At 50.4% G+C, this 20,738-nt stretch overlaps 2 protein-coding genes across 8 annotated transcripts; one reads left to right on the top strand and one right to left on the bottom strand.

Moving 5' to 3' along the window:
- The first annotated feature begins 1,564 nt into the window (after positions 1 to 1,564).
- Ndrg2 (NDRG family member 2) lies at positions 1,565 to 10,182 on the top strand. Of its 6 annotated transcripts, none has more exons than XM_021652295.2 (16): positions 1,566 to 1,713; positions 4,105 to 4,185; positions 4,496 to 4,537; positions 4,828 to 4,933; positions 5,148 to 5,268; positions 5,503 to 5,565; positions 6,707 to 6,767; positions 6,983 to 7,069; positions 7,254 to 7,310; positions 7,470 to 7,573; positions 8,008 to 8,052; positions 8,315 to 8,366; positions 8,568 to 8,615; positions 8,840 to 8,875; positions 9,011 to 9,062; positions 9,253 to 10,182. In XM_021652295.2, exons 2-16 carry the CDS (start codon positions 4,111 to 4,113, stop codon positions 9,417 to 9,419), a joined length of 1,116 nt encoding a protein of 371 aa, XP_021507970.1. In that variant the 5' UTR covers positions 1,566 to 1,713; positions 4,105 to 4,110; the 3' UTR covers positions 9,420 to 10,182. The 6 variants fall into 6 exon arrangements, with proteins under 6 accessions (XP_060247241.1, XP_021507970.1, XP_021507972.1 ...); XM_021652293.2 differs by lacking the exon at positions 1,566 to 1,713 and adding an exon at positions 2,160 to 2,297; XM_021652296.2 differs by lacking the exon at positions 1,566 to 1,713 and adding an exon at positions 3,317 to 3,436.
- A 2,363-nt stretch (positions 10,183 to 12,545) lies between these two features.
- Positions 12,546 to 20,672, bottom strand: Slc39a2 (solute carrier family 39 member 2). 2 transcript variants are annotated; one of them, XM_021652309.2, is made up of 4 exons: positions 19,013 to 20,672; positions 18,722 to 18,852; positions 18,453 to 18,503; positions 12,546 to 18,045 (listed from the first exon to the last, which is right to left on the bottom strand). In XM_021652309.2, the coding sequence occupies exons 1-4, from the start codon at positions 19,125 to 19,127 to the stop codon at positions 17,413 to 17,415; spliced, it is 930 nt and encodes a 309-aa protein (XP_021507984.1). In that variant the 5' UTR covers positions 19,128 to 20,672; the 3' UTR covers positions 12,546 to 17,412. The 2 variants fall into 2 exon arrangements, with proteins under 2 accessions (XP_021507984.1, XP_021507985.1); XM_021652310.2 differs by having other exon boundaries at positions 17,943 to 18,045; positions 18,453 to 18,498.
- Positions 20,673 to 20,738: the final 66 nt, after the last annotated feature.

Consider the following 20,738-nt stretch of genomic DNA (forward strand, 5'->3'; position numbering starts at 1 on the left):
TTTATACATACATACATACATACTTTGTGTGTGTGTGTGTGTGTGTATGATTCTTCAATACCTGGATCACAAAACTGACCAAAACATACAACTTCTTTGAATTTCACCTATCCAGGGGTTTGCACACTGCCTGTGCTTGAAGCTGTCACTTAGCTGCAAGTGTAGTTTGAAACTGCTTTTGACTCATAGAGAGTAGGGTAGATATTGTCCAAGTCGGAACACTGTCTTGAACCTGTCCTAACAGTAAAGAACAATGAGGCAGAACCTCATATCAGGTCGGAGCTGCCTAGAGACGCCCTAGGTCTAGGACAGAAACAGATCTCAGTGGAAATTTCCCACCTCCGGCCCTTCCCAAGCCCCTGTGTCTGCCTCTGCCCCTTATCAGGTTCCCCCTGAGTCATCCTGACCCAGAGACGAATTTAGATGCTGGAACCTTCCAGTGTCTCCCTCCCCCTCTCCAAGCATGTCTACTTTAGACACATGAGAGAAGCCTACAGGCTCAAGGGCTCAGTCCAGGTTCCCTGGCTTCCTACATGCCGCAAGCGCTGTCTGAGATCTTTTTATCTTACCATTTTACCCATCTGTAGCTGTGATCTTAATTCCAGCAAGCTTCTCGTGGAGGACAGCTCTAAACCTGCACCCAGGGGCTAGACAGGAAGCTTATGCCAGGTTTCTGTGCTAGTTTCTAGGGCAATAGCTAGGAGGGGAACAGGAGAAAAAAACAGAGGACAACTTGGGGCTCCATTTGGGGGATATAGGAAGCTCTTTAGGTCTAGGGTGTTCTGTTTTGTTTTTGAAAGCTGGGTTTGAGCCTATCCAGGTCTCCTCCTCCTCCCTCTTGGCCTCTCCTTCTTTCCAACAGACCTGCCAAGTGGGGATGAAAAGGGGCATTGATTTTCCTTGGGGAGGGGGGGTGGTGGGTGGTGAGGGTAGTTCCCAGGCAGGGGGGAGGGCAATCTAGGGGTCTTGTGGGGAGCAGTCTGCGCTGGTGTCGCAGTTGGCAGCTCCAGTTCCATTGGACATTGTTTTCAACTGGCCTGACGCCCAGCCCCCGAAATGGCAAGTCTGGAACTAGGCTTGAAGGGGGATGGGGTAGGATTGATCCTGGGAGCAGGGGTGCGAGAACGAGGGCATGTGGGGAAATTCAATCTGGTTGCCCAACACAACTTTCAACCCCCATAGCCACATCAACCCTTCCGTTCCAGCAAGCCTCCTCTAAAGAGCACAGGGAGGGCGTGTCTCCGCTGTGACTCTTGTGGAAGTCTAGGATAGGATGGCAAACCCACCCAGGCGCCGAGAGCCGAGCTCCGGAGACATCTGCAGCGGGGCAGTGCCACTCAGCCTTTCAGAGCTGATCTCACCCTCCTTTTCGGGGCTGGGCTAGGAGGGGTTAGCGCCTCAGCCACAGGGTCTCCTGGGTCTCAGCCCAGGACATCGAGTCCTCCCCAAACCCTTACTCCACCCTTGCGGGGTTAGCTCCGCCTCCGCGCCTGTTTACACAGGAGTCAGAGCCCTTGGGGGGTCCCCTGTCCCTCCCCTGCGCCCCCCCCGTTGGGGCCTTGACCCGGGAATCGCTGTTGGCCATCATCTTCCCCCTCCTTCGTTCATCCTCTATTTATAGCGGCCCCCAGAATTTCCCGCCCCCCCCCCTTGCTTGTTGTCCAACTTTTCACAGAGCGGCTGGAGAGCAGGCGGCGGGATTCGGCTGAGGAGGTACCAGCACCCCAAGCGTTCGGAATCCCTGCGTCCTCGACGCCCCATGCCCAGACACGATGGCACTACCGCCCCTACCTGCCCCAAGACCTGGTCGCAGCGGTAGCCCTCGCCCACCTCCCCCTTCCTCGACCTAGCTCTCTGCTTCCGGGCTGGCGGAGCTGAAATCGGAGGACGTGGGCACCTTGGGTTGGCCTCCCCGTTTTATCCGTCGCCACCACTCAATCTGGGGGTCTAGGAAGGGAGCCAAAAGTGAGCCCGGTAGAGCCAAGTCACAGTAGGGGAGCCGTTGAGGTGGGCGTGGGGGGTCATTTGGAGGCTTAAGGGGTCCCACGCACACCCCACTTCACGCGGCTCCGGGTTGTGGGGAGTACTCGGAGAGCCTATGAGCATCCCGTAACGTGCTGCCTAGTCACCCCTCTTGCCCCTCCCCGGGAGGCCGGGGCGTGTTTACGGGGGTCGGGGCGGATCTGCGGGGAGATGGTCCAGGGGCGGGTCCGGGGCGGGTCTGTGGGGAACCGGAGCGAGGGCGGACCTAAGTCAAAGGCAAGTGAAGGTGGCAGCGACCGCGGCGGCTGCAGCAGGTAGGGGGAGGGGCAAGCGCGCCTTTGGCCTGGGAAGGCGCGGGCCAGGAGGGTCGGCTTTGTGGTTCTGGTCCCGGGGCTGAGGCTCAGGGGCAGGGGCTGGCCAAGAAAGGCGCTCCGCTGCCGTGCACAAAGGCAGAGGCGCTGCGAAGTGCAGGGCGTGTTTGGGGCGCGGCCGAGATGGTGTCCGGGGTCCTGGGCGCTACGTGTCCGCCGTGCGAGGGTGTTGGTCAGGATGAGGACAGGCAGCTAGGGACTCAGAGCGTCAGGTTTCGGGTTCTGGGAGCGGCCAGTCACAGGTCCTACCCATCCTTTCCCGGCTGGCGCTTGCTCGCTGGCAGTCAGGGGAAGTGCGGAGGTTACGTGCGGGATGGACCTGTCTCCCCTCCCCTTTCTCCACCGGACCTACAGTTAGACTGGGTGGAGGGGAGAGATGAAGGCCTGAAATGAACACTGTTTTTAGATATGGAGGAAAAGGTCATGCTGAACTACCTACACACCAACTGAGAACTGTCAAAACCGGACAAGGTCACATAGTGGTGGCCGTAGGGTAGGACCCAGAGGTTCTGACAGTCTTGCGCTGTCGCCATGTCGGCACTCCGTTTTCTCTTTATCCTACCCAGCCTGGACCTGCTTGTGTTGCCCCGCAGGCCCCTCCAACTTGTATTGATTGAGGCGTAAAGAGGACGTGTTCTCTGGTCTCAGTGGAGGTTAAGTAGGGTTAGTGATCCCGGGATTCTGGGTCTTGGCTGTGGCGGTATGTCCCTAAAACACCCACGTCTATCTCCAGTGTCATTCACCTTGCTCGTGTGTGTTTTCTCAGACCGCGCAGTCAGAACTAAGAACCCTGACCTTTAGTCTCCCCGCACCTAGCCAATTAAAGCCCAGTAAATTGACTCCACCCACCCCATGCGGCCTCTCCTTTCTTTGCAAGTCTGCACAGGTGCTCTGTTGCTCTCCAGACCGTCCAGGGTTCCTGTAGGCTTGCTTGTACTTGGGTGGCAGAGTCTTGAGTCGCCAGAGAAAGAGAGGCGTTGGTTGGGTTGGAGATCCATGTCCCTCTGCTGAGCACTTTCAGTTGGTCGTTGCCTTAGTCGTTTTTAACCCCTCAAGATGCTGACATTGGGTTATACTTGAAGGTCATAGTCAATTGCGAACTCTCACTGCCCTGTCCCTTGGTACACTAAGAGTGTACCCAGTCAGCGACAACAGGGAGTGTGGGATGTCCCCTAAATATAGCTTAAGAAACTGGAGCCACATTGCTTCCCTACCCTGGGAGGAGTATCCTGAGGTGTGAGTGTTGGGCTTGGTAGCCAGCAGCGGGCCTGGCAGTCTGAAGAGATGTGCCCTCCTGATTTTGCCCTCTTTTGTAGTACCCTTGAAGTGGGATAGGGGAGCCAGCAAAGCCCTCTGTGTGTCTTGGAGTTTTCACCTTTGGGTTTCCTCTGCGCCCTGCACTGACCAGGGCTGAGAGTACAGAGGCTGAACCACCTACCAGGCTTATTGTTTCTTTGTTTCTTTTTTCCCCTTCCTTCCTTCCTTCCTTCCTTCCTTCCTTCCTTCCTTCCTTCCTTCCTTCCTTCCTTCCTTCCTTCCTTCCTTCCCTCCTTCCCTCCTTCCCTCCTTCCCTCCTTCTTTCTTTCTTTCTTTGTTCCCTGTGTAGCCTTGGCTGTTCTGGCATTCACTCTGTAGAGGAGGCTGACCTCAACTCAGAAACCTGCCTGCCTCTGCCTTCTGAGTGCCAGGATCAAAGGTGTGTGCTACCCTCCCCCCCCCCAGCTGGTTTATTGTTTTCTTATCCTGCCAGGCCACCATGGCAGAGCTTCAGGAGGTGCAGATCACTGAGGAGAAGCCGCTGCTGCCAGGACAAACGCCTGAGACTGCCAAGGTTAATGGAGACTCTCTGATTTCCCTGCCTCAAACCCATACTCTGAAAACAGCCCCTTGCCTCCCGGCTTCCCCAAGCCCATGGCTCTTATTCTAATGCACACTCCTCCTTTATCCATCTCCTCCCATCTCTTGTTCTAGACACTGCAAAAGGGAGCCCACACCTTGTCTTGTCACTACACTAACCTTCACCCTCTCCTGTCTCGTTTTTTTGTCACTCTTTCTGTATTTGGTGTCTTTTGTTCTTTACCTACCTCTTTGTGTCTGCCTCTCCATTTGTTGTGTGTATCTGTCTGTGTGTGTCTCTCCAGGAGGCCGAGTTAGCTGCCCGAATCCTCCTGGACCAGGGACAGGTAACTGTGGGGACGATGCCAGGGTGGGAGGAGCTCTTCTTTCCCCCAATATTGAAAGGGACCCGATCTGGCTCTCTGCACTTTTTTCCATTCCCCACACTTCTCCCTCCTTTCCTTCTTTCTTTCTTCTTTGAGTTCCTTACTTTCCAGCCTCTCATTGGTTTCTACCCTCAGACCCAATTCTACTGTCACATTTTCACCTTCACGTCACTGTTTACTTCTTTTTGCCTTTCCCCCTTTTGAAAAATTTCCGTGTATTTCCTCCCTGATGGCAACCTTTCTCCTTACAGACTCACTCTGTGGAGACACCTTATGGCTCTGTCACTTTTACCGTGTATGGCACCCCCAAACCCAAACGGCCAGCGATATTCACCTACCACGATGTAGGACTTAACTGTAAGACCCTCATTTCTTCTTCTACTTCTTTCTGGGACGAGTCAGGGGTGAGAAAGACCCAGTGCATATGGGGGCATTGTCAGTATGGTCAGGCAGGGCCCCCAGTAGCACATCACGGAAATGTGTCCTTTAGTTCAGCAATAGGGTGGGTTCTGACACGCGGATGGTTTTCCTTCTGATCTTGTTGTTGTGGGGGAATGTGGGTTCTCTTTAGATAAATCTTGCTTCCAGCCACTGTTTCAGTTCGGGGACATGCAAGAAATCATTCAGAACTTTGTGCGGGTTCATGTGGATGCCCCTGGAATGGAAGAGGGGGCTCCTGTGTTCCCTTTGGGGTAAGAAATAGTTCCTTGTCACTTTTTTATAAGCAGGTGTGTGTGTGTGTGTGTGTGTGTGTGTGTGTGTGTGTGTGTGGTGTGTGGTGGGGGTGTGGGCAAGGAAGTGCACAGTGCACCAGAGAGGATGAAAGTGAAGGAGGCAGAGAAGACGCTGGCAGAGGATATGGAGTTACTCCAGGAAGTAGGCATATGGGTACAGATTGGTAACTTTAATGTCTTTCTCTTTTCTAGGTACCAGTACCCATCTCTGGACCAGCTCGCAGACATGATTCCTTGCATCCTGCAGTACCTAAAGTGAGAGGCCTCAGGAGTCCTTCAGAATGTTCTTTTCAGCCTAACAAAGCCCTTAGAATGTGATCACCATGGTTCCTGGGCTAATTTTGGTCTCAATATACCCTCCTCCTCCTTCCATGTTTTTCACCTTGATGGTCAGGAGGAAGGGCAGTGGGCTTTGACTATTGACTAGAACTATCAGAGTAATCTTGCGACTGAATGGGAAAAAGAAAGCAAAAGGGTTTGTACTTGGTGGCTTAGGGGAAGCTTCTCTGATCTGGAAGTTAGGGAAGAAGAGGTACGGGTGACCTCATCCCTAAGGAACTAGATAGACCTGTCTTGGTCTCCATTCCTGTCTTCTATAATCACATTCAGTGTACCGGGAACCAGGTGTGTAAGACAGATAAGCCTCACAAGGGCCCTATGGCATGCACAGGGGAGATACTAATTTGAGGGTATTCTTTCTTAGATTGATTAGTTCTCATTTTACATGTAGGAGAGTTTGCCTGCATGTATGTATATGTACCACATATATGCCTGGTGCCCACAGTATCCAGAAAAGTGCATTGGAACCCCTAGAACTTGAGTAGTAGAAGTTTTTGAGCCACCATGGAGGTTCTGGGAACCTGACCCAGGTCCTCTGCAAAAGAAGCAAGTGCTCTTGATTGCTGGGCCATCTTGTCAGCCCCTGATTCCTAGTATCTTTTTTTTTTTTTTGGCTTACCTTTTTCTGGGCGCATGGCTCTCAGCAACTCTGGTCTACTTTCTTGCCTGTCTTCTCCATCCTTCCAAATGACCAACATCACACCTTTCCCATATTTGCTTTAAGGTGCATAATTCCAGTTCCTCCGTGCAACCAGGACTCAGATCAAGTTAAACACCGAGAGCTGAGAACATAGAAGCTTTGTGTGTGTAGGAAGAGATGTGTGTTTCCTTTCAAAAGACACTCATTCTCCAAGAGGAAGCTGAGTGTAGACCTCAGGGATCTGCACTCAGTACCAGGCATTCTTGGTACCTTTCTTTTTACATCCATGCAGGAAGGTCCTTTGTTGTCCTCTTTTGTGGCTCTGACCTCAGAAAACATGACGATGAGTTTGGAGAGACTGGACTGTGACAGGTTTCGGCTGCCAGGGCCTGTGACACGTACATTTCCCTTTTACAGTTTTTCTTCAATAATTGGCGTTGGTGTTGGAGCTGGAGCCTACATTCTGTCACGATATGCTGTAAGAGGCAAAAACTGCTAAATTAGGGAGTGGCCTCCCCCTCCCCCATATTAGACAGAATATTGCAGGCATAGTCCACATTCCTGTAATTCCAGCATTTTCGAAGGAAATAGGGAGCAGGGTAGAGTAGGCCTTATAGGAGTTTGGGGGGAGGGGACTTGGGAGGGGGAGACAAAGGCGCAGCTGTTTCTGATCTCCTTCCTGTCACCCCTTAGCTGAACCACCCAGACACAGTTGAAGGGCTCGTTCTCATCAACATTGACCCCAATGCCAAGGGCTGGATGGACTGGGCAGCCCACAAGGTTCGGAGGGCGGTGTGTTCTGACGTCTGGGGTGGTGGCGGCTGTCCCTGGGTAACAGGCAGTGTCACTGAACAGATTCGGGCCTTCAAGGAGGGCATGGTGGGGCACAAAAACGAAGACGCGTTGCTTTGCCTGGATGTCTCTTCCCCCACGGTCGTCTGATCTTGTTCACCTGCCCTTGTAGTTAACAGGCCTCACCTCTTCCATCCCGGAGATGATCCTTGGACATCTTTTCAGCCATGTAAGTGGTTATGGAGGGCGGAAGAAATAGAGATGGTCAGCAGGGACTTGAATGCTTTGGGGTGGCTTCCTTCCCTGGGACAGGATCTGGGGTGTGGAGACAGTTCCAGTCATTGTGGGCTTCTTCTCCCAGCCCTGATTTGTCTCTTGTGTGCTTCAGGAGGAGCTTTCTGGGAACTCAGAGTTGATACAGAAATACAGGAATATAATCACGCACGCTCCTAACCTGGAGAACATTGAGCTGTACTGGAACAGCTACAACAAGTGAGTGGGGCCGTGTGCGCACGGAGAGGCAGAAGCGGGGAGAGGGTCGTGTGCAGTGTGCATCGCAGGCAGGATTTGGCACACGGCTTCAGGGCAGGAGTCAGGCGATCTCTCCCTTCCTCTCCCTTAGCTGCCTCTTGCCAGAGGTCTAGGGCACAGGTGCCGAGCTCTTGGCACGTGCCTGCCATTTTCTCTGATATCCCTTCCTCCCTTTTTAACTGCTGGGGGAAACAAACTAAGTGCCTTGTAGACGCTGGCTAAGCAGGTACTCCACCACCAAGCCGCAACCCCCCCCGCCCTCGGTAGTCACTTTTGATCACCATTGACTATAAAAATAAAAAGGGGGGGGGGGAATAGCCTCCTGTGGAGAAGGTAGCTTACCTAGGTAGGCAGTGTTGCCTGTCAAAAACAAGTTCTCTCTGAATCCTCTGCAGCCGCCGAGACCTGAACTTCGAGCGAGGTGGTGAGATGACCCTCAAGTAAGACGTTGGTAGCTAGGGCTCTGCCCTGTCCCTGCACTGTCCCTTGGTACCAGCATCCCTTAACTTTTGTAGAGGGAGCTTACCTGTCTCCCTTACTCCATTCTGTGTAACAAGTTGCCTCCCCCTGGGCCTTCCCTCTTTGATGCTCTTGCGGAGTCAGCAGGAGAAAGGGGACTTAGAGCCAGGGTGCTCTTTTGGGGGAAGTGTTGGGTAAGGATGCACAGGGCTCACTGCCTTCTCCCTGACCCTGTGCCTCTAGGTGTCCTGTGATGCTGGTGGTAGGAGACCAAGCGCCTCATGAGGATGCCGTGGTCAGTAGTGACTTCTGGGCTAGTGAAGGGACGTTGGGGTCAGAAACTCTGGGACAGGGGAAGCAACTCTAGGGCCTTAGGAATGTGACTTCTGTTAACAAGGAATTGGGGAGGGGCTGACGAGGAAAGGGAAAAGAACAGGGTCCCTTGGAAGGTTGTGGAGAGGGCGACCTCATTCATTCTGCCTCCTACTTATTGCAGGTCGAGTGTAACTCAAAACTGGACCCCACACAGACCTCGTTCCTCAAGGTCAGTGGTCCTCCTCTAAGCCTTCTGCCTCCTGGGCCCCAGTCCAGGGCCATACATACTCTAAATTCCAGTGTCTGAGCCTTGTGGGTTCATTATGGGTCAAGGGAGAAAAGAACAAAGGGACTAAATCGGGAAACTGTTAGGGAAGAGCCCCTTTCCCTCTGCGTGGATCATCTGATAGATTCCCGTGTCTCTTCTTTTCTGGGTGGTTCCTTCCTGAGCAGATGGCTGACTCTGGAGGTCAGCCACAGCTGACCCAAGTGAGTACCCTGCCAACCATGGGATGGGGAAATGGGATGAATTACTAGGGTCATTGAGCTGTGGCCTTCCTGCTTTCATGGTGTCTGTCTAACCATATCTCTCTGACTCTTCTTTTTCCTGTAATATGCCCACAGCCAGGCAAGCTGACTGAGGCTTTCAAGTACTTCCTGCAAGGCATGGGCTACAGTGAGTATTGAGACAGAGGCTACTATGAAGAAGGGAAAGGAGGGGCACTCTGAGGGTCGACCTATTTTAGGTTGACCCTTGAAGTCAGCATCTCACAAGTCAAGCTCACGGGCTCTCTGGCTCCACCTGAAGTCACCAGCTCCCTTCCCCACGCCTCTCTGAGGGCCTGCCCATCACTCTGTTTCCACAGTGGCCTCCTCCTGCATGACTCGCCTATCGAGGTCCCGCACGGCATCTCTGACCAGCGCAGCATCCATTGATGGTGGCCGGTCCCGCTCCCGCACCCTGTCGCAGAGTAGCGAGTCTGGGACCCTCCCTTCTGGACCTCCTGGGCACACCATGGAAGTCTCCTGTTGAATGACCCTCAGTTCCCTGGTGTGGGATCCCAGCCCTCACCTCCCGCAGCACTAACTTGAGAGGTGTATCGGGGCATTGGGCCAGGGTACGCAAGGAAAGTGGGCAGATCATGCAGGGAGGTGACCTCCGTCTTTAATTGTTACCCTAACCTTGACCTTTAACCTGTGATTTCCTCCAGCTCCTAGGTGAGATGTCCTAATATCTCGTAGTGATCCAGGCCCCCTAAATTATCCCCTCTCCCGTTTTGGTGTTGTAGCTGTCACGGGGCCTCCACCACTGCCCCTCTTTATCCCATATTTGCAAGGGTTAAGAGAGTTGGTGTGTATGTGTTGGGAGTTGGGAGCTGGGGTGCTCCAATCCCCGAAGCTGACAGTGGATTTGCCTTGATGCTTCAGGTCTCTGAAGGCAGCGGACCTAAATGAATGTCTATGGGGGGAGGCTTGCTGGTGGGTCAGTGGTCCTACAGACGTGACAGAAATAGCCAGCATGTAAAAAGACAGAATGGGAGATGGTGGGCAGTGAGTAAGAGCAATGGTAGGAATGGAGCTGGGGCAGTAGGGAGGGGCCTGGGCCATTCGGCCGCACTAACTTTGGTAGCTGTCAGTGTGCACCTAGCATGGGACTGGGGGAGAGAGCCTAGGTCAGACTGCTTGGAGCTTGACATAAGGGTGGGAAGGGCTACCTCAGGCCCTGACCATACTGTTATGGTGACCTCCTGTCTTGCACAACTTCTGCTGTGACAATAAACTATAGAGGAAACTGAGCACCTTTGTTAATCCGGGTCTAAATGTGCCTGTACCCTGTCCCATCTTATCCTCTCCTTGCCCCCTCTTAAAGCACTATGACCTTGGGTGGCTTGTGGGGTATAAACACAGGATGTGACGTTGGGATCCAAGGAAATGGTATTGTTCTATTAATAGTGTCTTTAAGCTTGGGAAAGAGGAACTGTTACAGATCTTAGAAAACCTCTTTATCATTTGTGGATCATTGAGAAACTAGGATTTCAGGGATGTCATCAGTATCATGCTCTTTAAGAAAGAGCCAGGCAGTGGCAGGGCACACCTTTAATCCCAGCACTGGGAAGGCAGAGGCAAGGGAATCTATGAGTTCGAGGCCAGCCTGGAATACAGAGCAAGCTCCAGGACAGCCAGAGATCTCAAAAAAACAAAAGGGCTGGGAAGATAGCTCAGTGGTTACTTTCAGTAACCTCGGTTCCATGGCAGCTCATAAACTCTAGTTCCAGGGGATCCAATGCCCTCTTCAAACCTCTGAGGGTACTAGGCATGTATGTGGTATACAGACAAACATGCAGACAAAAACACCTATATACATAAACTAAACTTAAAAAAAATTAAATTAAAAAAGGAAGCTAACTGCCAAAGACCCATCTATCAGGATTCTTGGAGTTACTAAAATACATTTTAGATGGGTCATTCATAAGATAGTAAACCAGGGCTGCTTGTATTTGGAAGACTCTAGAAGGTCACAGCAAAAGGGAACTTCCTTTAGGATTTTATTCACTGATGGACTCCAGGGGGATCTGGGAGCCGAACTGTGGTTCTTTAACAAATATGAGTAACAATCTTGGGGTTCAGATGTCTTGAAGCTGATGTCGGTTGATTCTTGAGGCAAAAGGAGGGGCTGTGGGGATGGCTCAGTGTGTAAAGTCCTTGGGTGAACATGAAGATCTGTGTTCGGATCCTTAGCGCATGTAAACATCTGGGTTTGGCTGTAGGATTTGTGCAGAGCCTGGGTGCTCGCTAGCTGTCCGGGCTAGCCAATCAGTGGGTACCAGTTTCAGTTGGGACTTAGTGTTGGGAGAACTTTCTTCCTAAAGGTGTGGAACTAAGCAATGTCTAACTCTCCTTCATGAGGTCCCAGGGCCAAGCCAAAGCTCAATTCTTCCGAGTTCACCCAGGGAAACCAATGAGTTCATTAAGCTTAGAGACCGTAGGTGACCTTATGGCAGGCACACCAGAACATCTCCTCCCAGTAGAGGTGATGACTGCCTATTGCTGGTCAGGTGGTGCTCCCTTCTAGTCATCCCTGGGCTGTATACTGTAGCTCCTCCCTGAGAGGCCTCCTGGAGTTAGGGTGGGGGAAATGGTTTGGAGGAGTGGCTGAATTCTCAGGTGAGGGTCCCTTGACCCTGTTTCCTTCCTATGTGTCAACAAGCCTAGCCATGATGATCGTTTGCAAGTGGGCATGACAGTGGTGGCTGTTTGATTTAGAGGGTTGTGCTGGACAATGCCCAGTCTCAAAATATTAGGTACAGAGTGATGAAGGAATACCCCTGAAGTCCACCTCTGACCTTCACATGTGTGTGCGTGCACACACACACACACACACACACACACACACACGTAAAAATGAGAAAGCACGTTATGAATAATGTGGATAGAGTCTTTGAGGTCATTAGCGTGTGCCTTACGGAAACCCCAATTGTCTTATTTCCTCAGTGACACTGAGTGGCGGGCTGAGCCACTTGGCATCAAGTGCTCACAATTCAGACACGGTAGTGAATCAGGCTAGGCCCTTGACACTGACTTCCCTCTTCTTTCTTGTCCTGTGGATTGACCCCAGGACCTTGGGAATGCTAGGCAAGTGCTCTCCTACTGAGCTATAGGCCTATTTAGGTGTTGTAGGCCAGTGTCAGAAGAGGGTGTTAAAGGTTATAGCTAGCTGTTGGGTGGGTGTTGGCTCAGGCAACAGACTGCTGAAATATCACTGAAGAAAAGCAAAGCATGGCTAGAATCACTAGAGCCATTTAGCAGATCATGAGGTAAAAACAAACAGCTAAGGCCTCAACCGGCCTTTACTGGTATAGCTCTTGGTGTGCATCATGGAAAGGAAGACAGATATTTGCTTAGTATCTGCCTACAAAAGTACTGCTAAGAGTAATTTTTACAACTGGGAACAAATTTCATTTCCACGTACATGTATGTGAATACAACCATAGATGTTTCTTCTCCAGAAACCTTAGGTAGGAGAAAAGATGTTCTGCAGGAGCTTGAGGGGGAAGGGCATTTGCTGTCCCCGATTGACCCTGTTTTGGGTCTCCTAGTCTAGTTCATTTATGGAGACACAGTGCCCCCCGGTGGCCAGTAAGGTCCTTCAGAACTTTACTTGACCACTAAGTTTCCTGGTCTCACAGCCCCATTGTTCTTCCTAGTTAAACACAAGACAGTCCTGAGACCAAGACCTGCTTTGAAGCTTGTTTTATTTCAAAAGAACGTGAGTGTATGCCAGACATCAGGGGCAGGTAAGGTAAAGACAGCTCAACGAGAATGAGGGCTCAGTTTGGGAAATCTGGATCTTATGAAGAGATTTTTCGAGGAGCAGCTGTGAGCTTGCTTCATAAGGACATTTTGGCCAGGCGAATATATAAAATCACATATATATGTATATAATACGTGATGACAGCCCCGCAAAGTGCTCATAGACACCACATAGACATCACTTTCTTAGTTGTGCAGTGCACTCTCTAATGTCTGCCCAGTGACCAAAAACAAAAAACCCAAACCGCCTCACAGATGTACGGATGAGACAGTGACATTACAGTAGGCAGAAGTAAAAACATGGTCAGAGGAAATGTTGAAGTAGGAAACACCATTTTTTAAACAATGCGATTTAGGACTGCCTGGAAAAGAGGAGTGATTTCTGACTTGAAGCTCAGGGTTTGCTGGGGACATCTGATGCCCAGAGCAAGGTAGCTGTTTGTTTTTTTTTTTTTTTTTAAACCAGATCTGTCTGCCAGCAGATGCTTTCTTAACCATGAATCCACAGAAGATATGGGGCACACTGTGTTTGAGACATGACAAGGGAGAGTCACTAAGAACACAGACACAAATTTAGTCTACAGCCGGGATTTTGTAAGCGTCCCTACAGATTGCCTCCCCTTTAGCTAGGGAACCTGAGGTGTCCCCACACACCGCCCTCTCACTAAGCTCTGGCGCTGTTCTCTGTCTCCAAGAACAGGAACTATTCTCTCTTGCAAGGGAGGCAAACACTCCAAAACTTCCTCAGGGGAAGGACCAAGAGACACAGGTTACCCCAGCGGTGAGTCTGGGGCTCTAAGCTCATCCTGCTTTCTTTGGTACTGGGGCTCAAACCCTCGCTCACTGAGTGAGCAGCTGTCAAACCTTGGTTTCTGCCTGACAACCTGCCCTGCTCCAGTAAATTCTCGGAACTCTAGTTTCTCTTGCCTTCTTCACAGAATGTGTTCTTGTGACTGCAACATTGAAAGCAAACTAAGCCAACCCATCATCCTTAAAGCAAAGGGGAGACGGGAAAGCTCCCAGAAAGATCTCTTCAGAAGACAGTGTATTGGTAGCAGAAACAGAGCTGTCTTTCTGAAGGAGGTCAGTTGGGAACCTAATTCTTGAGTTTTCTTCTTAGATATATACAATATATTCGAGGGACTGAATGTGAGAGACAGATGGAAAGGAGAGATGTGAACTAAAGTTCCTGGAAAGAAGTTCACCACTGAACCTTCTAGAGGCTGGTTGGCTGATTAGAACTTAAATGATTGTACAGAAGTTGGAATGTTGAAGGTCTGGTACTTAATTACAGTTTGTTAGGCTATCTTTAGCCCCCTTAAATAACCATTCATTACTCACCTTTATGTCTGACTGGACATCTTTTTGACTATCAGGTAAAATCTTTTGGGATGAATTAGTGGACCATTAACTTTCACTAGCCCTGAAAGCTAAGAATGCCATCAGACAGCATCTGAGGCCTTACAAGTTCTGATTTATGGCTTTGTCTTGTTACTATTAAAACACAATGAATTCTGGGCATGTTTTTGCTCAACTTTAATCTCAGTACTTAGGAGGCAAAAACAGGTGGACCTCTATGAGTTTGAGGTCAGCCTGGTCTACATAATGAATTCCAGGCTAGCCATGGTTACACAGTGTCTGACTCAAAATAAACAAAACCCAACCCAAACCCCAAATCCAACCAACCAATGGACCCCCCAAAAGAGCAACAACAAACTGCATGCAGCTGTCAGCATCACAGAACATGGAATATGGGGTAACCCCAACCTTTTCTGGGTCATGGCCCCTCCTATGTGGTCCCAGAGAAAACTCTGTGTTTTATACATCATCATAGGAGGGTGTGAAAATTGCCACACACGCTAGCCTGGGTCATCTCTCTGTTTCAAAGTCTCACTGTTCTGGTCATTTTCTGTTTCAGTCTTACAGCTGAACCTGCCACACTGCAGCTGCCTCGCTTCTTTCCCACCACAGTCCTTATGCCTGTTCCTGTTCTCCGTGTTGTTTTTATTGGTAACTCCTGAAAACACCCTGTCCTTCTCCTGGTCCGGTGTTCACTCTCCCTGGTGTTCTCCAGAAGGGGCTACCTTCTAGCTTTATGTCTGCTCTTGACACAACATTCCTCAAACTAAACACATGTCTGGCCCTGGGGGGTAAGGAATTGTGGGATAAACAAGAAACTAGGTATGGGAGAAAACAAAGTACTGGTAGCTTTGAAGAGGAGGCCAAACAAGAACCCCGAGTTTGTGATGGATGAAGACAAAGGGTTCATGGCTCCCCAGAGGCTTGAGATTGAAGACTCTACCTGAGCTGCCTCAAATGCTGATGGCACCAGCGATCTAGAAACATGGAGAGAGCCACAGCAGGTGAGGGGATGTCTCCTTCAGGTTCCTTTCAGAGTTAGACAGGCTTCTGGGATGGGGATACTTCTCTAGCTTCCCTACAATCACATGGACGTTTCAATTTGTCCTGCCAAAGTTCTGCCAAAGATCATTTTAAGGTAAATAGGGCAGGGAGCAGATAGCATACAGGACAGAGCCGTGTTCCTGGGGACTGACCGGTCCACAGAGCACTCCCAGCCATTTCTACCCTCAGGCTTTAGTTTGGTTTTACTGGTATAAGACATTAGCAAATCAGAGCAGGAAAATAGGATTATTCTCGTACCTTCCTGGCTGGGTCCCTGTGGATCAAGGACACTGCTCTCGGGGCTGGCCCTTTCTAGTTTCTACTAACAGCTGATTACTCAGCTCCAGGGTATGGCATGTTTCTGGCTTTGTCTAAACCCTGCCCACACATACCTTCCCGAGTACCCTCCCATCCCGCTTCCTCAATTATGCCTCACTCTCTCTGCTCTGATCGGGGATTCTAACATAAAGGTTAGACACTGATATCTGGGAGGGAAAACACAAGGAAGGAGAGACCATGGAACTTTCTATACAGCTATAGGAAAATGAGTTTTGAGGCCCCACTGGCTAAGAGATCAAGTTCCTTAGCTTTTCTGGATGCCAGCTCTCCTATCCAGTTACTACAGAGATAATGTCACTGTTGGAATTGTGTAAGAGTGTACAAACAGCAGCACAGCACCTGTCACACCGCAGGTGTGCTATTGGCACACACCAGGTTCTCCTGAACACCTTACTCCCTGCATCTAATGCTGAGCAGATGCTGGAGCAGTGCTCCAGGGTAAATACCCCACCCCCTCCTATTTCTGTCCACCCATTGCTTTCTCATTGATCCCTGGTTGTGAAGATCAGACTTAGATTCCTTAGTTTTTCATAAGGGGAATATGGCAGAAGGGAGAGAAGACTGAGACAAGAATGAATTCAGGAGAGTTTTTTCATGTTAAGGCTATTTGGGCTATCACACTGAAAAATCACAAAAAGGGGTAAAATGGTGAGGGTGAGTGAGCTCCAGAGCACATCTTTCCTTCCGTATTTCTTCACTAAGTGTGAGATACTCCCAACTAGTCAAGGGCACAGAGCAGTTTTCCTCTCTCTCCTCTGAAGAAATTGAAGATAACAGGGCTAACTCCATTTTGTTTCTCAGACTCTATCTTAAGTTGACTGTCCTTAGTGACTTGGCCCCTATCCTGCAGGCTGTCGTTAATACCACAGAACATGTTAATGGGTCCTCCACCCAGCAGGCTATTGTACCGATAACTCTGGTCTGACCAGGTGACTGGAACGATCAGCTAAAGGTCACCTCGCTTGCTGATCCCCCCAACCCACCACCCAATCTTACCCTACCAGGTAACACCAAAGCTTGGAATTCCCGGCTTGCAGTTAGTTCTTCCCTTTAAAAACTCTGCCCTCCTGAGACTCGAGGCTGCTCATTCTAACCTGCTGTCTCAGGGATGATTGATGGCCGGAGCTTAAGCTCCAATAAAGCCCTCATGTGTTTGCTTCAGACAAACACATGAGGTCTCTTTGGGGGGTCTCGCTTCTAGGCGTAATGTCTCCATTCCAGGTTAGCTGCCTTTTGCACTGTCCTTAGTAGCAGTTGGTCAGGTAGACAAAAGGGAAGTCACTCGGTGGTTACACCTCAGATAATCACCATAGGTATTTATCTGGCGCCATCCCCCTCTGCAAACATTGGTTTTTAATCCTTCAGCCTGTGGCAGCCAGAAAGAGAGAATAGCAATAGTGTCCTTGAGGCTACACCGGACTCAGTGTGAAAATAGGGACTTGGTGGGGCTGACAGCCGGCACTGAGAGTTGGTTGAGGTAGTTAGTGAAGAAAAGATATCTATCCCCTGATTCTGTTTCCAAGCGTCCATCTCCCTGTAAGTGCTGTCCTATTTCTTAGCCCCCATGGGTAAGAGAATAAGGGTTTGTTGAAGTTCAGCAGTCCTGTGTCTCAGGAGAAATGGCCTGTAACCACAAAAATGACTACTGGTCCCACTTCCATCCTCACCCTCTTTTCCCCTATCAGAGACATGACTTACAATCAGGTTGAAGGGAAAGGGTAAAATGGGAATTTTATTACACATAATAATAGCAAATCTGGAATGATGGTCTTAATACCTATGTTCCAGTTAAATCAGACACTCAGACAAAACATCTTTTCTAGGTCCTGAGCGAGAACAGGGTCTCCTGTATATAAAATCTGGGTTAGTCCATGCCTAGTAAATGTTTGGCCTCACTGAAAAAAAGTCTGAGGAGCAAGGTCTCCTCAGGAGAAGTTATCCTAGGTTCAAAAGAGCAGTGAGGGATCTCTCTCTCAGGCCCACAAGGCAATAAGGGCCATGAAGGCAAAGCCGGCAGCCACACAGCCAAATTTGGCCAGAGGGGCCTCAGGACAAGCCAGCTCCCGGGGCAAAATTTCTAGGAAGGTGACATATAAGAATGTGCCAGCTGCTATGCCCTCTAATACAGCCTGGGCTAATCCCCGCCCTGGCCCCGAGGCCCCTCCAGCCACAGTCAGCCCCAGAGCCAGTCCCACAGGAGACATGAGCGCTAAGGACAGTATGCAGAACATGGCCCATCGAGACCCAGTCCCAATCTTCACCAGCCGCAGCCCTACGCTGAACACCACGAGCCCCTTATGAGCCAGAACGGCGACGCAGAGCTGTATGGTAGCTGCCACTGTTGTTTGCAGTCCCACTGCCAGACCTTCGAACACGGAGTGAAAGGACAGCGAGAGCAGAAGGATGAGGGCGCGGAGGGGACCCCGTGAGGGCGAGGGCACAGGCGGATGTTTGTGGAATTCAAAGGCGTGAGTCCCTCCCCATTCCTCCTCCTGTACTGTTGATCCTCCAGCAGCCCCATGGCAGCACTGCAATGCCAGCGACTCCGAAAGGAAGACAAAGAAAAAGCCCAGGGAGATGACAAGCTCTCCGTAGGGATACTCCACCTAGGAACAGAGAGAGGGACCATAAGCCAGGAAGGGAAGGAGACAGTACATTGCATGGACATGGGGCCAGGAGAGAGGAGAATGGGAAAATGGGGGAACAGAGCAAAAAGGGGATGGGGCTTAGGGGAGACACATGGAAGCGAGAAACCCAAGGGATGAAACACTCTTGGGTTGGAAATAAAGGAAAATGATGTGAAGAATGTCAGAGAGTCCAGGGTAGGAAGGACAGTAAAGCAAGAGCTTTCTCCGAGGACCCACAAACAAAGAATTAGATTGGCACCGTCTTTCTCTACATTTTCTGAGTGGAGAGAAGAGATTCCTGGTAATCCTCAGGTGTCCAAAGGGCACGAGCGAGCAGCCCCTGGTTCTCTTCACTCTCCAGAGAGAGGCTAATAGGAGATACTTACGTAACTGGAAGCAGCATCTTGAGAAGAGTTCCCCTTACTGTCTGTACTATTCTAGGGAGACGGAAACAGAAATTAGCCTGAGAGTCTGAGGCAGCGCTAGATCCTGTCCTGCCCTTTCAGCTATCAAGCCTTCCTTGGAAGCTCAGTCCGACCACCCTTCCATCCCTTCTTCTCAATAGCTGCTGTCCCACCGGTGCTCTGTGCTTCCCCGCTTTCTTCCCTGGCTCTCGAGAGCCATAGCCCTGTCACTTGACTTTTCTGTTACCCACCTGTACCAGGAATTTCTGAATTTCTGATTCAATTCCCCCCAGGGCTTCAGCAGTCATATGCATCAACCCTGCTCCCAGGAAGACACCGGCAGAGCTGCAGCCCAGGAGGCTCAGAACCCTGTGGTGATGACCTATTAAAAAAAGCCAAAGTTATCTTCCAGTTTGCAAAGAGATAAATGGGAAAGAATGAAGGGCAACAGACAGCACCCAGTGTTTTTGGGGGGATGTGAGAGAACCAGAGACAGATGTCAGGAAAGGTCTGAGAGAAGACATGGAATGGGGCTGCTGTACCTGTAGCTGCATCCATCTGGAACCATTTGACGTAGACGGGAGTAAGGCCACAGCCCAGTGTGAGAACCAGAAGGGCGAGCAGGCAGCCAATCTTCACTCCCAGCAGCACCTCCATCTTCTGTAGACCTCAGAATGCCAACTGCAGGGAGTAGCAGTTGAGGTGGTCAAAGTGCAGTGTCCCCTTGCATGGATTTCAGGAGAGTGTCGGTATTCTCCCTGTCCTGGACCGCGTCTGGGCTTCCACAGCCCTCACCGCATAGCTGACTAGGGCTCAGCCCCAGCCACCAACCCTCCCACTATCTGGAGGCCCCTCCCCTGCCTCACGCCTTCCCTTCCAGAGCTTCCAAACCAGAAACTCCAGACTCCCTGCCAGGTACAGCTCAGTGAAGTTTTCTCTTCAATGCTGTGACTAATCCAAGAGCTCTGAGGAGTCTTAGTTCATGTCTGGGGTTGACCTAACCTCAAATGGGACAGTTCATGGTAGTTACGGCTCAGCTAATTTATGTGTGGGGCAGTTTGGTCCTGCCATGGTCAAGACATTTAATCTAAGCCTTCCACACTCTCTACCTACCCTAAGTCTTATAGGCTGCTACGCTGATACTTGAACTGAACCCTTTCAGAGAGGATTTGGGGCCACCTGAGGGTACAGGGGGTGGGACTGAGAACAGGGCTGCTACTCTTCTGTGGGAATTAGCAAGTGCAGGGATTCCCCTTTCCTCTAATTCCAGAAAAATAGCTCCAGGTATGGAAATTCCCAGGGGTGTGTGTAGATTCCTAATGTATAATATAGATACTGTAACTTTTTTTTTTTTTTCTTGAGACAAGCTCTCACTGTGTAGCCCTGGCTAGCTTGGGACTATGTAGACCAGGCTGGCCTTGATAATCTCATAGATTTACCTGCCTCTGCTTCTCCAAAGGCTTGAGCCACTATGTGCCACCTGTCACCACTTCTGTGAAGAAGCTGTCCCCTACAACCCCAGTAAAATCAGTCATTTGTTTTCTCTAAAAGCTTAAACACTTCTCTTTCCCTTCAGTTTAAAGAAAGCCACAAACTTCAAACAGTGAATGTCTGGGCTGAGCACATTCTTCCTTTTGGTCAAGGTAGGCTGTTGCCATGTCCCTGTTGCTGTTCCTGTAATTATCAACTATTAACCTTGTCATTTTTGTCACACAGGGCAATTTACAAGCTTGCTGTGCAGAACCTCAGATAGCTCAATGGCCTACCAGAGGTCCATCAGTGCCAAGGAGTATAAAAACCTTGACTTTTATCAAAACCTGTGACTTCACCAGCTTGCCCCTTCCCCTCTTCCCCTTCCCTTATAGTTCATAATTACGCTTGCTGAGTGACCCCTGCTTCTGGTGGGTATCCTCCTGACTGTTTTGGGGGATTTGTTAATGTTTCCTGCTGTGAACTGGGCTTATTCTAGAAAGGAAACAGGAAAATGGAAACAAAGCAAATAAACAGTAGTGCCCTGATGAGATCTAGATATGGGTAGAGCTGGATGGCTCAGTCCTGATGGGAGCGACCTTGAGGGAAATACGAGGCAAACTCCAGGGAAAGAAACAGGGTAAGGAAGCCAGCTCCCCGCTGGCTCCCACTTAGGAAGCCCCCATAACCACCAGCTGAGACCTGTGGAGACTGGTCACAGGGCCAGGGGCGTCTTCCTCTGCCACCTTGCCATCTTTCAGGGGAGTATCTTATAGAAGTATCTGACTGAGCCCTCAT

Source organism: Meriones unguiculatus, chromosome 9, assembly GCF_030254825.1.
Source record: "Meriones unguiculatus strain TT.TT164.6M chromosome 9, Bangor_MerUng_6.1, whole genome shotgun sequence".
NCBI lineage: Eukaryota > Metazoa > Chordata > Mammalia > Rodentia > Muridae > Meriones > Meriones unguiculatus.